The sequence below is a fragment of the Capra hircus genome, chromosome 22 (assembly GCF_001704415.2).
Source record: "Capra hircus breed San Clemente chromosome 22, ASM170441v1, whole genome shotgun sequence".
Lineage (NCBI taxonomy): Eukaryota > Metazoa > Chordata > Mammalia > Artiodactyla > Bovidae > Capra > Capra hircus.
Window position 1 is genome coordinate 13,686,358 of NC_030829.1, and position 18,128 is coordinate 13,704,485.

Genomic DNA, 18,128 nt, shown 5'->3' on the forward strand with positions numbered 1-18,128 from the left:
TACTCTTCTTGGCATATAGCAGTTGCATAACAAATCTGTTGAATATATGAAATCTCTCCATTCATTGCATTTATGCTATTGGTATTGCTGTATGCTAGAACTATTGAGTAAATGAAAGAATTATGGAAAAGATTTCTTGTGGGACAGAAAATCTGTTAATGTCACAATTTGGCAAATTGAGAAGACAAAGAACATAACATACCAATTGGGCATTTGTACATAGCTCCAGGTTTTGAGTCACTTACTGGTATATTTTTGGACTCACAATAGAACAGCAGTTTAGAGTTCCTTGAAGTTCTTTGTATTGAGGTGCCAGAGTAACATATTGAAAATAAATGCTTCCTAGCTTATTCTTTTATATAATATTCTCTTCTTCCTAAATGTACAAAAACCTCATAATTAGGCGACCTAATATTATGGTAAGGCTGTCGGAGGCAGCAGGAGGTCCTTCTGCTTGGGAGAGTGCCATGCTGTTGCTGTGCATGGTGGGGGGCAAAAGTTGGCTAAAGGTTAAGTCAGAATATGTACTGTCTTAATGAACAGATGGTTCTCAAGGAACTGATGCTAGGGTTACTCTGTGGAGTCAGGTTTGTTTGTTTGTTTGTTTTAGCTTGGGTTACTGTTACGCATAGAGTCGAATCAGTTTGTCTCTGTCTGTAGCCCTTTGCATTGGCAACATATATGGTACGTAAAAAGTGGTGCAGTGCAGCGTCCTTTCCAGCCCAGCTGATAGAAAACCATGGGGGTGGAGCCAGGTAGTCTGTGTTTTTTTTAAAGTTCCATGTTAGAACCTTTGGGAGGACCAGTTTAAATGGTTCTGCAAGCAAGATTGGAGATCTTTTTGGTTAAAAAAACAATTTTAAAGGGGGAAATTGGATGAAGGCAGTCAAAATTTATAAATAAGTGCTGGGGATGTAATGTATGACATGATTAACTCTGCTGTATGTTACATGTGGAAGTTGTTAAGAGAGTAAATCCTAAGTTCTCATCACCAGAAGAAATTTTTTTCTATTAATTTTGTATCTATATATGAGGTGATGGATGTTTGCTAAATATACTGTAATAATCCTTTCATGATGTATGTAAATGAAATCATACTATGTATCTTACACAGTGTGTATCAGTTATATCTCAATAAAACTAGAAAAAAAATTAGAAACTTTGGGAGAAAATATAAAAATAGCTGTTTGAAGGTACCAGAGAATGATCAAAAGAAGACAGAATTTTGAGGAGATGTGACCCATGAAAGAAGGGACACGTTCACTTGGTGACATCCATATTTCTAAGGCTTCCCTAGTGAGAACTATGACCAGTGTTTCTGGTGAGATCGAGAACTCATGTAGTACCAGATGATGGAGCTCAGGGTTGCCAGGATGGCTGGAAATTGAGGGTAGGGATAGGTAGATTCAGAGTGAAGGGAGTCCCAGAGGGAAGCTTCAGAATCTGTGTGTAAACTTGTGTGTGTGTGGAGCGGGGGCGATTCCAAGGAACTCATTTAAAGCAGTACACGGAACACGGAGATGTATAAGCAGAGATTTCAGCTTCTACCCTCACTGTGAAGAAGAGTTTGGCGTTTGAATCCTACCAAACTAGGGGGTCTTGGTAAACACTTCATGCTTTTCGTTTGAAACCAGACAACAGTCACACTTGAGGAGTAAAGATGTTTCCCAGGATTAAGGTAATTCACCCTAAGTCTAAGGGTAAAATCTGAGGTAGATTGCTTCTAATAATGTGTGAAACCAAGCTCTATAAAATTAAGATGATTTAACTGCCTTAAAGAATGTTTAAAAGAAGACTCCAGAAACCAGAGTTTCCACGATATATCCAGTATACAATATCAGATATATAATATACAATCAATAGTTACTAGACATGTGAAAAATTAAGTAAAAAGAAATCACCCACGATCAAGAGGAAAAAAGAATGCTGAAATAAACCAGATGTTAGAATTTGCAGACAAAAATAAGATGAGGAATAAGACCAACATACAATTTGTAACAGCTATAAATGAAATAAAATGTTTTTAAAAAGACTGTCAAACTGGGTTAGAAAAGGACAATGTCCAGCTTCATATTCAGTATGTGTTGTTCAGTCGCCAGGTCGTGCCTGACTCTCTGTGACCTCATGAACCGCAGCACAGTTCATAGTGAAGGCTTCCCTGTCCTTCTCTTGTCTCCCTGAGTTTGTTCAAAGTCATGCCCATCAAGTCAGTGATGCCATCTCACCATCTCATTCTCTGTCGCCCCCTTCTCCTCTTGCCCTCAATCTTTCTCAGAATCAGGGTCCCCTCCGATGGCTTGGTTCTTGCCAAAGTATTGGAGCTTCAGCTTCAGCATCAGTCCGTCCAGTGAATATTCAATATATGAGGCAATTAATTAAAAGAGTCAAAAGGTAAAAGAATTAGCAAAAATATATCAAACAATATATAAAAAACAAAAGTTACAGTATTTGTATCAAAGTCAGTTCACTATAAGGAATTTATTTGATCTGTATGCTTTTACAGAATTTGTTATTATGTCTACATTCATTTTTATCTCTGTGGTACATTGTTTAAAAATGCTTTAGGAAACACATTTGGTATGAATATATACAATACAGTTGACTTCGAAGAACATGGGTTTGAATCACATGCATCAACTTAAAAACTTTTTTCCACCAGTAAGTATAGTGCCTATATTTTGATTTTACAGATTTTTGAATAAAATGTGAGGAAAAGTTTCTGTCAGATTAGAGATCACAATATGTGGAATTAAAAAAAAAAGACTAGTGTTTGAATCTGTCTCATCCTTGGATGAGTCATTTATCAATTCCTATGTTTCTGAGGTGTAGAGATAACAATATTCATATTTTCCATCATGTGGAGATTGGTTCCCTAACCCCCACCCCTTAATGTTTCCAAAAATGTTCATTGAACATTTTCTGAAAGTACCAGGTGCATAACTGTTGAAAAATTAAACTAAATGACATAGAGAGAAAGTTGGAATTATTAAGACAGTAATATTCTTAACATTCTTCTGTATAAAGATATTTATTATAATGAGAAATAAATACACACTATTGGGGGAAAAGTAAATGAAAAATAAATCATTCTGTCTGTGTTGATAGCACTAGAAATTGTTTCTAGAGAGTTAAAAAATAATTCTAGGTAACACATAATTTATGTATTATCATCACATCCTCTTCAGACACTGTCACCACTGGCCAAACATGTGGGTCTAAGTGATACATTAATAATGACCATCATTAATCAATAACAGTGGCTAACATCTTTTACAGGGGGAAGAAAAAGGCATGCATATGTTGAACTGTGTTTCTGTTTTAGCGTCTACCTGAACTTAATGGCCTGAAATGGTTTTTCCAAAACAGATGGTCTTGATATGGCTTTCATATCATTTGGTCCAGTTTCATTTTTTAAAGTAACACTTATTTTTGAAGATACTTTTGGGAAAGAAGTGTGTGACTATTCTTAGTAGCCCACTTAGAAACCCTTTCTGCTGCTGTTCTTCACATTTAGGTTTAATTCGAAAGTAAACTCACTTGTCCTTTGGTTTGTTCTCAGTGAAAGTAAGTAATAAACAGGGGTTGGCCAGTTATTGCCTGCCACCTCACCTGGTTTTCAGGGCCTGCGAACTAAGAATGATTTTTACACTTTTTAATGCCTAAAGGTAATATCTCAGGTGATAATATCTCATGACACATGAAATTTACAAAATTCAAATTTGCACTTTCCACGAATAAAGTTGTATTGGAACCTAGCCTTGCTTGTTAGTGGGCATATTGTCTGTGATTGCTTTCTTACTGCAGTAGCAGAGTTTAATTGTTGCTACAGAGAGCTTCTGGCCTACAGAACCCTAAAGTATTCACTGTCTGGCCTTTAACAGAAAGTTTGCTGACTTCTGTTCTAGGTAAGATTCTTCACAAGTGAATCCTTCATGTTCCTAAAAGCATTAAGTCTCTTAGATTATATATAATTGTTGTTGGCTTAGAGCCTCTATTTTACATTTTAGTTGTTACCCTGCCTACTTTTAGAACATTTTTCTTATTTTTAACATTCAGTCCATTAAGAGTGAGCTTGATCTGTGCTAAGCCTTTTAGAAACGTGAGAAACTCATGGTGAAGTTCCAGGCCCTCTCAAAGTTCACTTACTCTTATTTGTTTTTAAAGATCAGTGTGCTGGTATGGTGGGGAAGGGAAACTCTTGTAACAAGTTGGAGAAGAGGAAGGTTATGGGATCATAAAGCAATGCATCAAATTGCTTATGGAAGCCATTGAGTACTTGCCATTAATTCTGCTGGTAGCCTGAATTTAGAGATTAACATCTGGAAATTTTCTTGAAGTAAAATCTCCCATTTTCTTAGTATAATATACTCATGTTTGATGATCCTGCTTTTTTCTTGTCAGCATTTGTTCTAGGCACAGAGTCAAAGTATGGAGTATGTAGTGATGCCGTGGTTACTGTGCAGAGATTGTAGTTCTTTAGTCTTACTTATGATACTTTTATTTACAATTTGTTAACCCTTGCTCTTAACTGCAGCAGTAATTGTTAATTACTAACTGTTACAACTTTGGGGGTGGGGATGGGATACATGATTTGATTGAAAAGGGATGTGACTGAGCTAAACAGACTTGAATTTGAGGTTTGTTTGTTTTTTCCTTAATAGTTTTATTTATTTATTGGTCTTCCTTGGGTCTTAGTTGAAGTGTGCAGGCTCCAGAATTCAGGCTCAGTAGTTGAGACTCATGGGCTCACTGACTTAGTAGCTTCACAGCATGTGGGATCTTAGTGCCCCAACTAGGGATCGAACCCATGTCCCTTGCCTTGTGTGGCAGATTCTTAACCACTGGACTGCTAGGGAAGGCCCCTGGATTTGAGTTTTAACTGAGAAGCTTACTAGCTATTCTCTTATTAACTGCTGCTAGTCATTTTTTTCATCTAATGGTTGGGGGGATGTTACCTACTTTATGCGATTGCTGGGAAGAGTTCCTGGGATGATACTTGTCTCAGAACTGAAGTTGCTAGGCATTTAATTATGCTACCTAATTAAATATTTCTAGGGCAGTGTTAGGTGTTTACCTGATACTATAAGGAAACACACTAAAGCTGTAAAAGATACTTTTAAAGGTAATAAAAATAATTTAATCAGGTATCTGGCATTATTTTGTGATGAAGTTGATTTTTGGAGTATCTCCACTTTAGTAGAATAATTGAATGAAAAACTCTTAGGTTAAATTACTAAAAATAGAAATTTATTGATAAAATGACATTTGCCTAAATAATTTTAAAAATTGCTGTAAGTTTGATTTCCTTTGTTTTAGAAAACATTTATTTTTCCTAAGATAAAAAAAGTCTTTTTTAAAAAATTAAATTAATTTTTTTATTGAAGGACAATTGCTTTACAGAATTTTGTTGTTTTCTATCAACCTTAACATGAATCAGCCATAGGTACACATATATCCCCTTCGTTTTGAACCTCCCTCCCATCTCTCTCCCATCCCACCCCTCTAGGTTGCTACAGAGCCCCTGTTTGCGTTTCCTGTTTGCGAGCCATACAGCAAATTCCTGTCAGCTATCTATCTTACATATGGTAGTGTAAGTTTCCATGTTACTCCTTCCATACATCTCACTCTCTCCTCCCCTCTCCCCATGTCCAGAAGTCTATTCTCTGTCTGTTTCTCCACTGCTGCCCTGTAAATAAATTCTTCAGCACCATTGTTCTGGATTCCATATATGTGTGTTAAAATACGATATTTATCTTTCTGACTCACTTCATTCACTATAACAGGTTCTAGGTTTATCCACCTCAATAATGTCTTTTTTAAAAAACAGTTTGTGTCTTGAGGTGCTAATGATTGGCTGAGTAGTTTCCACATTTCTTTCGCAGTAAGTCCATTTTATAGATCACTTAGCTTTTATGTTTAGAAACGTATACTTAGTGTTTGGCTAACAGTGTGCTAAATGATAGCTGTTTTCTTGGACAAATTATCATTTCTAATACCAATATATTATTTCTAAACATTTTCTTTTGCAAGTGTATGTGAGAAGTCTATCTAAAAAAAAGTATATAAATAGTTTGTGTATTAGATATATGTTGTATTTTTTTCTGTTTTTTTAATGGCTTCATAGTAATCCTCTATCCCTCTCACCTGGATGATTTACGGTAGTCTCCTAACTCTTCTCCCTGCTTTTCTTTTGCCCCTCACGATCTTTTCTTTTCCCTATAGACAGCGCTACTGCTAAGTCACATCAGTCGTGTCCAACTCTGTGCGACCCCATAGACCACAGCCCACCAGGTTCCACCGTCCCTGGGATTCTCCAGGCAAGAGCACTGGAGTGGGTTGCCATTTCCTTCTCCAATACATGAAAGTGAAAAGTGAAAGTGAAGTCGTGTCCTACTCTTAGCGGCCCCATGGACTGCAGCCTACCAGGCTCCTCCGTCCGTGGGATTTTCCGGGCAAGAGTACTGGAGTGGGTCGCCAGTGCCTTCTCCGGTACGGACACTAGAGTGAACTTAAAAACATGTGGAATCACAGGTGTTAGTTACTCCATTGGCTTCCCAGTGTACCTTTCATCGATCTGGCCCTATGATTCCACAGGGTACCTTTCAGTGCTGTTTACTTTTTTTGCACTGGTTTTCTGCACAGGAGTGTTCTGCCCCATCTTCACCTGGCTAGCTCCTCCTGTATTCCTGTCGCTTCCTCTCAGCACTCATTCTTAACTAGTCACCAGCCACTCACTAGTTACTCTATTCTTACCTTGTTTATTTTCTTCACAGCAGTTCTCAGTCTTTAAATTGTTTTGTTTTTATTACTTAATACTCCAATAGAATGCAGGCTTTCCTAGACTATGACCTTGACTCTGACTCTTATTCACCGTTATGCAATGCTAGTAACATAAAAGGTACTTAAATATTTGTTCAGTAGATGAATATACATTCTATCCAATGGATACATTATTCACTGTCTTGTTGGTGAGCATTTGGTTAATTTCCAGCTTTATGAATGCTTCACTGTGCAGACCTTTTGTCATGCTTCTGTGAATATTCTGCAGAATACATTTCTGTTATAAAGTGGTATTTTTATGTGAAAGAGTGTTTACACTTATATTTAATGAATAGTGCCAACTTACTGTCCAAAAACCTTGTGGCAGTTTAAATATATCCATATCATCAGTATTATTAATCTTTTTTGCTCTTAACAATCTGATAAGCAGAAAAAAATGAATTTAAGCTCTTTTGCATATATTTTTCGCTGTTTATTTTTCCTTCAGTGGTGGTTCCTGCCCTTCCTCTGCTATGTTTACTGATTTCTCCTCAGTTCTCTGTGTGTGCTATGGGTATTAGCCTATAATCACGTTTCACTTACGGTGTTCAATATGTCATTTTTAAAAGTACTTTATGCATGGTTGTTTGTTTTTTTTTTGGCTTGGAATTTTTTAAGTTTTTAACACAAACACATACAAAATCCTGTCTTTACTTTTTGATTTCAGAGTTCAGAGTCATGCTTATATTGGGCTTCTTACCATAGTTTTATTTCCATGTATACCACCCTTCATATGTATACCATATTTTGTCTCATTGGTTTTTTTTTTTTTGGCCTGTAAATATTTGTCTTGTGTACATTTAATATAGCCAAGTAAGGATTTAAAAATAGTATTTTTTACAAGGAAAAAAAGTCTCTTTCTGCTAGTAGTATTAATCAAATAGTCCAGCTGTCTCCCACAGTTGAAATATTGCCTTTTACATTTATTAAATTGCCACATTATGTCTGGATGTTTTCTGATTACTGTAGTCTCTTAACCATTCCTGCCCCCAATAATATAAATTGTTTAATTGCTGTGGCTGTTGATTTATATTGAGTTTTAGTATCTGATAGAATTGGTTCTTTTTTTATCATTATTTCAGTCTTTTTTAAAATTACCTTCATACTTCCATTTCAGATGAATTTAGGAATCATTTTCACTCCTAAAGAAATCATTATTTTGTTGGAAATACACTGACTTTATGAACTAAGAGAAAACTGGCCTGTTTATACAGTACAAAAAAAATTCTAGTTAGGAATAAGACAGCTTTCCATTTGATTTTTATGTACTTTTTTTGTTTTTTATTGTTGCAATTATGAGTGAACTCTTTCTGTGATATGTTTTTCTGACTATCCTAAATGTATATAGAAAAATAGTTTGTATATAATTTAGTAACTTTCACTAAAAATTTAATTGAATTATGTTTTCTGTGCAGTTTATCAGACTCTGAAATTCACTTAAAATGGGTATAAAAGTGTCTCTAGAATGTTAGCAAAGAGTGTCCTTAGTATAAAAAATTAGGCAGTCATTTTGTGAACTTTGAGAAACAGAATTTTCAGTTTCAGGATGTAATGCAAACAGATTTTCCCACATACCTACAATCTCTAGCCTTTTAAAATGACTTATAGCCTTGTTTAGCTTTTGTGACAGCTACCTTTGCAGGTAGATGGACATACTTATCTTATCCTTATATTTGAGACTTGAGTTTGTAAAGCTCAGCTGATTTAACAAGAGTTTCTGTAAAATACTCGTATCTCTTTTTGGGTGTTTTTCGGTCACTAAGTCGTGTCTGACTCTTTGCAGCCCCATGAACTGCAGCAGGCCAGGCTTCCCTGTCCTTCACTATCTTCCTGAGTTTGCTCAAACTCATGTCAGTGATGCCATCCAACCATCTCATCCTCTGTTTGCCCCCTTCTTCTCTTGCCCTCAGTCTTTCCCAGCATCAGGGTCTTTCTCAGTGAGTTGGCTTTCCACATCAGGTGGCCAAAGTATTAGAGGTTCAGCTTCAGCACCAGTCCTTCCAATGAGTATTCAGGGTTGATTTGCTTTAGGATTGACTGTTCTCCTTGCAGTCCAAGGGACTCTTCAAGAGTCTTCTCCAGCACCACAGTTCAAAAGCATTAGTTCTTTGGCACTCAGCCTTTTTATGGTCCAGCTCTCACATCCATACATGCCTACTAGAAATAGCTTTGGCTATGGACCTGTGTTGGCAAAGTGATTTCTCTGCTTTTTAATGCACTATGTTTGTCATAGCTTTCCCTCCAAGGAGTGTCTTTTAATTTCATGGCTGCAGTCACCGTCCACAGTGATATTGGAGCCCAAGAAAATTAGGTCTGACACTGTTACCTCTTTTTCCCCATCTATTTGCCATGAAGTGACAGGACCAGATGTTGTTATCTTAGTTTTTTGAATTTTGAGTTTCAGGCAGGCTTTTTCACTCTCCTCTTTCAGCCTCATCAAGAGGCTCTTTAGTTCCTCTTCACTTCCTGCCTTTAAAGTGGTTATCATCTGGATATCTAAGGTTGTTGACATTTCTCCCAGCAATCTTGATTCCAGCTTGTGAGTCATCCAGCCCAGCATTTCGTATGATGTATTCTGCATGTAAGTTAAATAAACAGTGACAATATACAGCCTTGACGTACTCCTTTCCCAGTTTTTGTTCCATGTCCAGTTCTAACTGTTGCTTCTTGACTTGCATACAGCTTTCTCAGGAGGCAGGTAAGGTGGTCTGGTATTCCCATCTCTTGAAGAATATTCCAGTTTGTTTTGATCCACCCAGTCAAAGGCTTTAGCATAGTCAATGAAGCAGATTTTTTTTTTTTTCTTTTGGTATTCTCTTGCTTTTTCTATGATCCATTGGATCATAGAGTTTGATCTCTGGTTCCTCTGCCTTTTCTAAATCCAGCTTGAACATCTGTAAATTCTTAGTTCACTTACTGCTGAAGCCTAGCCTGAAGGATTTAGAGCATAATCTTGCTAGCATGTGAAATGAGTGCAATTATCCAGTAGTTTGAACATTCTTTGACATTGCTTTCCTTTGGAAACTGGAATGAGAACTGACCTTTCCCAGTTCTGTGACCACTGCTGAGTTTTCCAAATTTGCTGGCATATTGAGTGCAGCACTTTAACAGCATCATCTTTTAGGATTTGAAATAGCTTACCTGGAATTCCATCACCTCCACTAGCTTTCTTCATAGCAATGTTTCATAAGGCCCACTTGATTTCACACTCCAGGATGTCTGGCTCCAGGTGAGTGACTGCACCATCCTGATTATCTGGGTCATTAAGAGCTTTTTTATACAGGTCTTCTGTGTATTCTTGCCACCTCTTCTTAATCTCTTCTACTTCTGTTAGGTCCTCACCGTTTTTGTCCTTTATTGTGCCTATCTTTGGTAATTCCATTTTAATGAATTTTAAAAGGTTAACATACAAAGTTATTTTTTTTTAAATGTTTTGGTTTATATTGGAGTACAGCTGATTAACAATGTTGTGATAGTTTCAGGTGAACAGCGAAAGGACTCAGCCATTCATAAAAGTATCCATTCTCCCCTAAAGTCCCCTCCCATCCAGGCTGCTACATAACATTGAGCAGAGTTCCCTGTGCTATGCACTAGGTCCTCGTTAGTTATCCATTTTAAATACAGCAGTGTGTACATATCCACCCCAAACTCCCTATCCCTTCCCCCCGGGATCCTTCCCTCTAGTAACCATAAGATCATTCTCTATGTCTGTGAGACTGTTTATAAACAAAGGTAGTCTTATTTTTAAATCATATTTGGAGTTTAAATCATATCATCTGAAATGCTGATGTATAGCTTGTTCTTGTTTCATTTAGTTATTTTTTGCCATGTAAAGTGTAGAGAGTAATATAGTAAATACCATGAACTCACTACCCAGATTAACAGATGTAATTTTGCTATGTTTGATTAAACACACACACACTGCTGATGAGTTGAAGCCATTTTTAATATCCTTTCCTTTCCTATTCCTTTTACCCCTGGGTATTAAGGAAATGGTGTATATTCCTTATACTTTTACTACATAAACAGTTATTTTAGCTTGCATAAAATTATACTTGGAAATTATAAAATGTACTATTGTCGATAAAGGCTATTCTGTATGCATTTTGAAATAGCTATATTTTAAAATATCAATCTTGAATGCACACCCGTGTTGGCAGCAGCACTATGCACAACAGTCAAGACATGGAAGTGTCCGCTGACAGATAAATGGATAAAGACACACACATACACAGTGGGATGCTGCTGCTGCTGCTGCTGCTAAGTTGCTTCAGTCGTGTCCGACTCTGTGCGACCCCATAGCTGGCAGCCCACCAGGCTCCCCCTTCCCTGAGATCCTCCAGGCAAGAACATTGGTTTGGGATGCCATTTCCTTCTCCAGTGCATGAAAGTGAAAAGTGAAAATGAAGTCGCTCAGTTGTGTCCAACTCCTAGCGACCCCATGGACTACTTAACCATAAAAAAGAATGAAATAATGTCATTTGCTGCTACATGGGTAGATTTAGAGATTATCATACTAAATAAGTTAAAGAAAATGATTATCATTTATATGTGGAATCTAAAAAAATGATACAAATCAACTTATTTATAAAACAGAAGCAGACTCACAGGCATAGAAAAGAAAACTGGTTACCAAAGGGGAAGGGGAGAGGGAGGGAATAGTTAGAAATAATGAGATTAACATATATATACACTGCTGTATATAAAATAGATAAACAATAAGAATTTACCATATAGTACAATTATATTCAGTATCTTATAACCTATAATGCAAAAGAATCTGAAACCGCATGCCTGAAATGAACATATTTTAAATCAAGTATAATAAAAAAATTTTAAATTCAAAAACAGAAATAAAATTGAGATAAAAGTAATAAAAATGAAAATAAAAACAAAACTGAAAAAATCAGTCTTTTTGGTAGCTTATATTTTAGTATAAGCTGGAGAAAGTTTCTACTTTATGTAGTAATTTGTTCTTAGAGTAGATAAAGTGAAAATCTGTCTTGAAAAACATTTTTTTTTCCCCCTAGAGGATGAGGACTGTATTAGGATTGTGTTACTGACCAAAGATTCTGTGTGAAGTTAGTCATCATTGAGACTAACAACATATACATGTAAAGGATAAAAGCCATAACTGAATTGTTTTAAGTAGTGAATTCATATTCTCAGACACACATAGTTGGTTTAACTTCGTATATCAATGATTATCCCAGTGACTTCTTACACATAACATACACATGTAGTGTATAAAAATGCAAAAGAACAGCAATAACATACACATGTGTGCATAAAAATGCAAAAGAACATCAAGGTCTAGCGAGACAAATGGCTCCATGTAGGGAGGGAAATGAAGCATTTAATTTTAATCTTCTCAGAATTTAGAACTTACAGGGCAGGGGGTGGGGTATACATTAGATAGGTGGATGTAGCTATCAAAAGTTGTCTGAGAAAGCAGCCAGTGCTTGGTAGGCCCTTGGGGTAAGCTGGTCACTAGTACAGTGCCTTCTTTGGTGACTATCAGTTTATGCTGCATCAGTATTTTCAAGCTATGTATCAAAACTTTGAAACTTAAAAGTTCTTATTTAATCCAGTAGTTGAAGCAATCCTTAGGCAGAAGGGAAATGGAAATAAGAGAATGAATTGATATGCAAAGACATTTTTTTAAACTTTGTTTGAATACCAAGGTAAATAGGAAACACTAAATATTCAAGAATCTGGAGGTGTGGTTATGGTATAGACTTATGATAAAGTATGGATAATATTTAATAAAGAGTCTACAACAAAAGGAACTGACTTTTCTATTTTTGTTAAAAATACCTAATAGTAAATTTAATAGAAAACCAAATATAACAAAATGTCATTATTATAGGAACACCAAAGAAAAATAGTATTTGGCTTCCTTGGTGGCTCAGCACGTGCAGTGCAGGAGCCGCACAACTGATCCTTGGGTCGGGAACATCCCCCTGGAGAAGGGAATGGCAGCCCACTCCAGTATTCTTGCCCGGAGAATCCCATGGACAGAGGAGCCTGGTGGGCTACAGTCCATGGGGTCACAAAGAGTTGGACACGACTAAAGTGACTTCGCACACACGTGTATTATTTTATGGCTGAGATAGAGAAGACAGGAAAATGATCAGGAATATCCTGATTTCCCCTTGCCACAGTTCAGATTTCTAATAGGGATTTTTTACTGTGACAGTAATGTAGGTATTTCAGAGGAAGGAGTGAAAGTCTCATTAAATGTTCAGCTTTTTATTACCCATTTTGAAAAGGCCCCTCCCAGGACACACACGCACGTACACACACACACACACACACGCACACACACGCACACACACACGCACACACACGATGGGTGGATGGATGGACACAGACCACCACCACCACCCTCCACTTCTGGGAGTAAAAGCAGAAGGGAAACTAGCGTAAGTTGTGATTTAAACATTTTAGCGTTGAATAAAAAGTGCTTAAACAGGAAGATTTGAGGAGACTGTAAATTTTTAAATGGCAAGGTATTGGTGACAGTTAATAAGAATGCATATGTATGTGCTTTTAGATGTACAAAATTAGACTTTACTACAAACTATATTTTAAATCCCCGAAAATATATGAAAAGTTTATCAACTTTCTTACTAGATTATTGGAGAAGCGAATTGTTAGCATGAACTGCCAGTAATTTAGTATAAATTGATTCTATAATAGATGTTTTATTTTTACGTAGCAAAGTTACTTTAAGTAGTACTCAAACTTTTTGAAATCCAAGGTAATCAAGATAATTTTGTATTGAGATGAAATCTATATTGTGTTAAAATTTTCATTGTAGGTTTTGACCGAGGACCACTTTTTGTACAGAAGGTGAAGTAGAGCCTCCAACCATCATTTTGAAGTGAAGCTTTAAGGCTAATTTTTGTAATGTGATATATAAGAAAATATCCTTGTTTTTTATAGTTTCATGAAGTACTGATGTATGTAATTTGCTTTAAAATCATTCTGTAGGAAGACACCAGTATGGCATGATACTGACAGCCGTTAAGTATAGGTGTTGTGTGCAGTATAAAGTTGTGTCTGCCTTAGTGCATATTTGAAAATCTTCATTATAAGAAAAAGAAAAACCTAGCGTGTTTAGGTACCCTTGCTAGAAAAACTGAAGGAAAAATTCAATTGAAGTATTGAATCAATAAGTAATTCACTGAATTACTAAGTATTCAATAGTAATACTTTGAATGAGGTATGGTTCAGAATGAACTTTATCCTTAGATTGAAATTACATGTACTAGATATAAGATGAATTTTGAGATGTTCTTTTAAAATGTATCATTAGAAAAAGAGCATATGTTAAGCAAAAAGAGAAGAATTTAAAAAAGGATGCATGCGTCCACTGCACCATTAGACTGGGTAAGTTGGTGATCCCCTGGCACCCTCTTTCGTCAGAGCACTCTTGGTGGTGATAAAGCTGGCAGGAAATGAAGCGTTCTAAATGTAGTCTGTAGTTAGAGGTCACTTGCATCTAGGAACATTTAGTACTTGCTTTTTTTTTTTTGAAAAGTATCATACTCCCTTTATCTTGATCGGTACACAGTGGGCTTTTCCCCATTTTCTCATATTTCTTTTTGAAGTGCATGTCAGTTGAAGCCTTGATCCTGAGTTGATTCTATTGCTTCTTTCCTTATATTCTGTGTATTTTTCCTTTATGTTCTAGGAGTTTTTCACAATTTCAGTTTTTTACTGAACTTAATTCTCTTAAATTTTATATTCGAATATAGCCTATTAACAATGTCGTGACAGTTTCATGTGGACAGCAAAGGGACATGTATCCGTTCTCCCTGAACTTTTCATTCTTACTTATTCTCTTTATGAGGGTAATAAAGTGAAACATTGTTTCCCTCCCCACTTTACCTCAATTTTAACATTCTGTTTCTCTGGAGTCTTTTTTCCTGAAGTATTTCCTAAGCCTTAGTTGATGAGGCACTCTAGGCCCTTAATGATTGGCAGGGTGTAGTGAAGGCAAGCCAACCCCTTGGCTGAAAGCTCTGCCTAGAGGAAGAATAAGGAAAGCTTTTTGTTGAGGCAAGATTCTGCCCTAGTTTTCTGGTCAGTATATTCAGTTGTTTGGTAAATGATTCTCAGATTTTAGGTAAATCTAGATTTGTCTGAAGAATAGTGTGTGGGTGAGTTAGTATATACTGCTGCTTATGTATATACTCATTTTCATTACTACTTTTTACTTCTCTACTTTCTGATTGACACTTGGCCGCCCACATTAGAGGGTTGCCATAAACAGTAAAAAAAAATTTTATGTGTGTTGCATAATGTTGTGTAAGTTTGAAAGTGCTAGAAAAAAATTGTTTTAAGAAGTCCCCAACATACAAACTTATATATTGTAACTTTGGAACAGAGACATGAAAATGTCTTTTCCATAATGACATTGTAAATCATGGTCAGGTTACTAGGTCAGCCCACATACATTTTACCCAGTAACATGGCTAATATGTTTTGCTTTTGTATCAAGAAAAAAACACTATAAAATGTTTTTTTTTTTCTTAATGCCAGATACATCAAAGCACTTCTTAAACTGTGGCAACTGTAGATTTGAGTAGTTGGTTTCTGAGCCCTGTGGCATTGGCCAGAGGAGGAGCTCAGTGTGGAACATATAAATCCCCTTCCCTAGCTGGAACGGGGTATGGGGAACCCATTTTTTCCAAGGGGTGGGGAAGAAAGGGTTAAATAACCAGTCTCAAAGATAGGCAAAAGATAAGGAGCTAAAATACAGCCATAAGTGGACAAAGAACCTAGGTTTCTTCCGTCATTATATTTCTTACCATGTGGTTTACAGATTGCTTTCTGCATACTAGAGTGTTAATTAAAAATGCAAGTTTCTACACCCCAGTCCTATCCTACTGAATGGAAACATGGAACACATAATCCTGCTTAGTACTTGATTTTAAAATATAGGTTTCTTATTGACAGGAATAACTTTGTTACTTTCTGACCTTCATTTTGCCTTCTAAGTAAACTGTCAATTGTTTCTACTGTGGATGATAAAACAATTGTATCCACAACTCTTGTCACCTTTAGGTGTCAAGTGATCTTTGTGGTTATAAAAATCCAGTTTTGGAAGAGCAATTCCAGGATAATCAACACATACTTCTTTACATAGGACAGAAAATAGGACTTTAAAGTACAGTTTCCAACTGCATTAAACACATTTAAACTTCTTTGTACATTGTTTTATGAAAAACACACTTCACGTTTAAATATCTAGTCCACATTGGTAATTTACATCTAATATTTAATTTGTAGTACAAAGTGAACTTGTTAAGGGACAGACTTTGTAATGAAGGAAATTTTGTTAGGAATATCTGGAGACCCTGAGCTCTTAAACTGGTCTCATTTGCAAATAGCTGCATAATTCAGCGTTTTCCTGAATATGACACAAAAAAGCCAAAATGGAGACATAAAATTAGATGCTAAGATTTTTAATATATATGTGAATGATTTTTATATTGATTAAAGTATTCCAGACAGTAATACTTGTATTTATAATAAATCATTGCTATAAATTTGAACTTAGAAAAGTTTTTAAAATGGTGCTTCTAATTTTGCGTTACAGACTAATTTGAAAAGTAATGTTACTTCTTAGTAAACCATCTGAAATCTGTTCTGATCCAGTCACCATACCTGCTTTATGATGATATTTTAGATGGCATTGTAATATCAGAAGAGAGTTTTAACAGTCGACTTGTTCAGTGAAATTTGGTGTTTTAAAAACCCCATTGGACCTCTGTTGTCAAAAGAAGACCTGTGATTTTTTTAGTGAAAGAAGTTAAAAAGAGAAAGGAGAGGACTTTTGAAACCCAAAGAAGGGTTGATTTTGAATAGCCTTTTTCCCCTGGCTTTATACAAAGAGGTGCTGATTAGAGTTTAAGTGAAAACTTAGAAGTCTGGCAGTGATAGAGCTGTGGTTGAAGTATTTAGAGGAGATCATAAGGTCTGTGTTTCACTGTATCACATGGTAAAAGAGGATTTGGGGCTTTTAGTGGATGTAGTCCGTGATGTTTGACAGACTATCCTAGTGACTTATAAGTATTAAAATCAAAAATTTTAAATACTAATGACTTTGATTAACTCTTTTAGGGTCGCTGAAGTACACCATACTACCTTTTTGAAAATCTTGCGTGGACAATGGCTACCCAAGGTTTGTATTGTAGACTTTAGTTACTGAAATTGAGGCTCTGCTTCGTTGCCATTAACCCAGTCTGGCTCAGATTCCCCTGCTTTCCTCTCTCCCTGCTTACTTGTCAGGCTACCTTTTGCTCCATTTTCTGCCCACTTCTCCTAATGGCTTGATGAAATAGCAAACAAGCCACCAGCAGGAATCTAGTCTGGATGACTGCTTCTGGAGCCTGGATGCAGTACCATTCTTCACTGATTCAGTGAGTAACTGTTAGGTGGTCTCCTAAGAGTATAGATTTTTCATCCCTGAGCTGATCCTGGCCATCATTCTGTTATCCTTCGCTGTCTTTCAGACTTTATTTCTGAAAAGATTTCAGTGGGTAATATCACAGATTTTTATTTTCAAATTGAGATAACACTTTCCTGGTAGCAATACTGATGCTGTTTGACTTTTTTTCAACAGCTGATTTGATGGAGCTGGACATGGCCATGGAGCCAGACAGAAAAGCAGCCGTCAGCCACTGGCAGCAGCAGTCTTACCTGGACTCTGGAATCCATTCTGGTGCCACTACCACAGCGCCTTCTCTGAGCGGTAAAGGCAATCCTGAGGAAGAGGACGTGGATACCACCCAAGTCCTGTATGAGTGGGAGCAGGGGTTTTCTCAGTCCTTCACGCAAGAACAAGTAGCTGGTAAGAATTATTACCTACTCAAAGCTAGAGTGCAGTTTTGAGAACTGCACAGTTACTCTTATAAAAGTTAGCATACAACAGCTTAAGTAAAACATTGTGGTCAAGAAAAGGGAGTGATTGCAGCCTCAGCTTGACTGTTGGGGTTGATGCTGAGCTCATGGAGATCTGACTGTCGAATTCACCTTTTCCAGATATCGATGGACAGTATGCAATGACTCGAGCTCAGAGGGTGAGAGCTGCTATGTTCCCTGAGACGCTAGATGAGGGCATGCAGATCCCATCTACACAGTTCGATGCTGCTCATCCCACTAACGTCCAGCGTCTGGCTGAACCATCACAGATGCTGAAACATGCTGTTGTAAACTTAATTAACTACCAAGATGATGCAGAACTTGCCACACGTGCAATCCCTGAATTGACAAAACTGCTGAATGACGAAGACCAG

The 18,128-nt window shown here is 36.7% G+C and overlaps 1 protein-coding gene across 4 annotated transcripts in view; it reads left to right on the forward strand.

Annotated features, from left to right (window-relative positions):
• Window positions 1–18,128, forward strand: part of CTNNB1 (catenin beta 1) — a 48,666-nt gene that overhangs the window by 15,671 nt on the left and 14,867 nt on the right. For all 4 annotated transcript variants that reach the window (XM_018066894.1, XM_018066895.1, XM_018066897.1 and 1 more), the window contains exons 2-4: window positions 16,954–17,014; window positions 17,456–17,683; window positions 17,875–18,128. In XM_018066894.1, coding sequence (XP_017922383.1) covers window positions 17,002–17,014; window positions 17,456–17,683; window positions 17,875–18,128 — 495 coding nt within the window. In that variant the 5' untranslated portion in view covers window positions 16,954–17,001. The remainder of the gene's footprint in view (window positions 1–16,953; window positions 17,015–17,455; window positions 17,684–17,874) is intronic.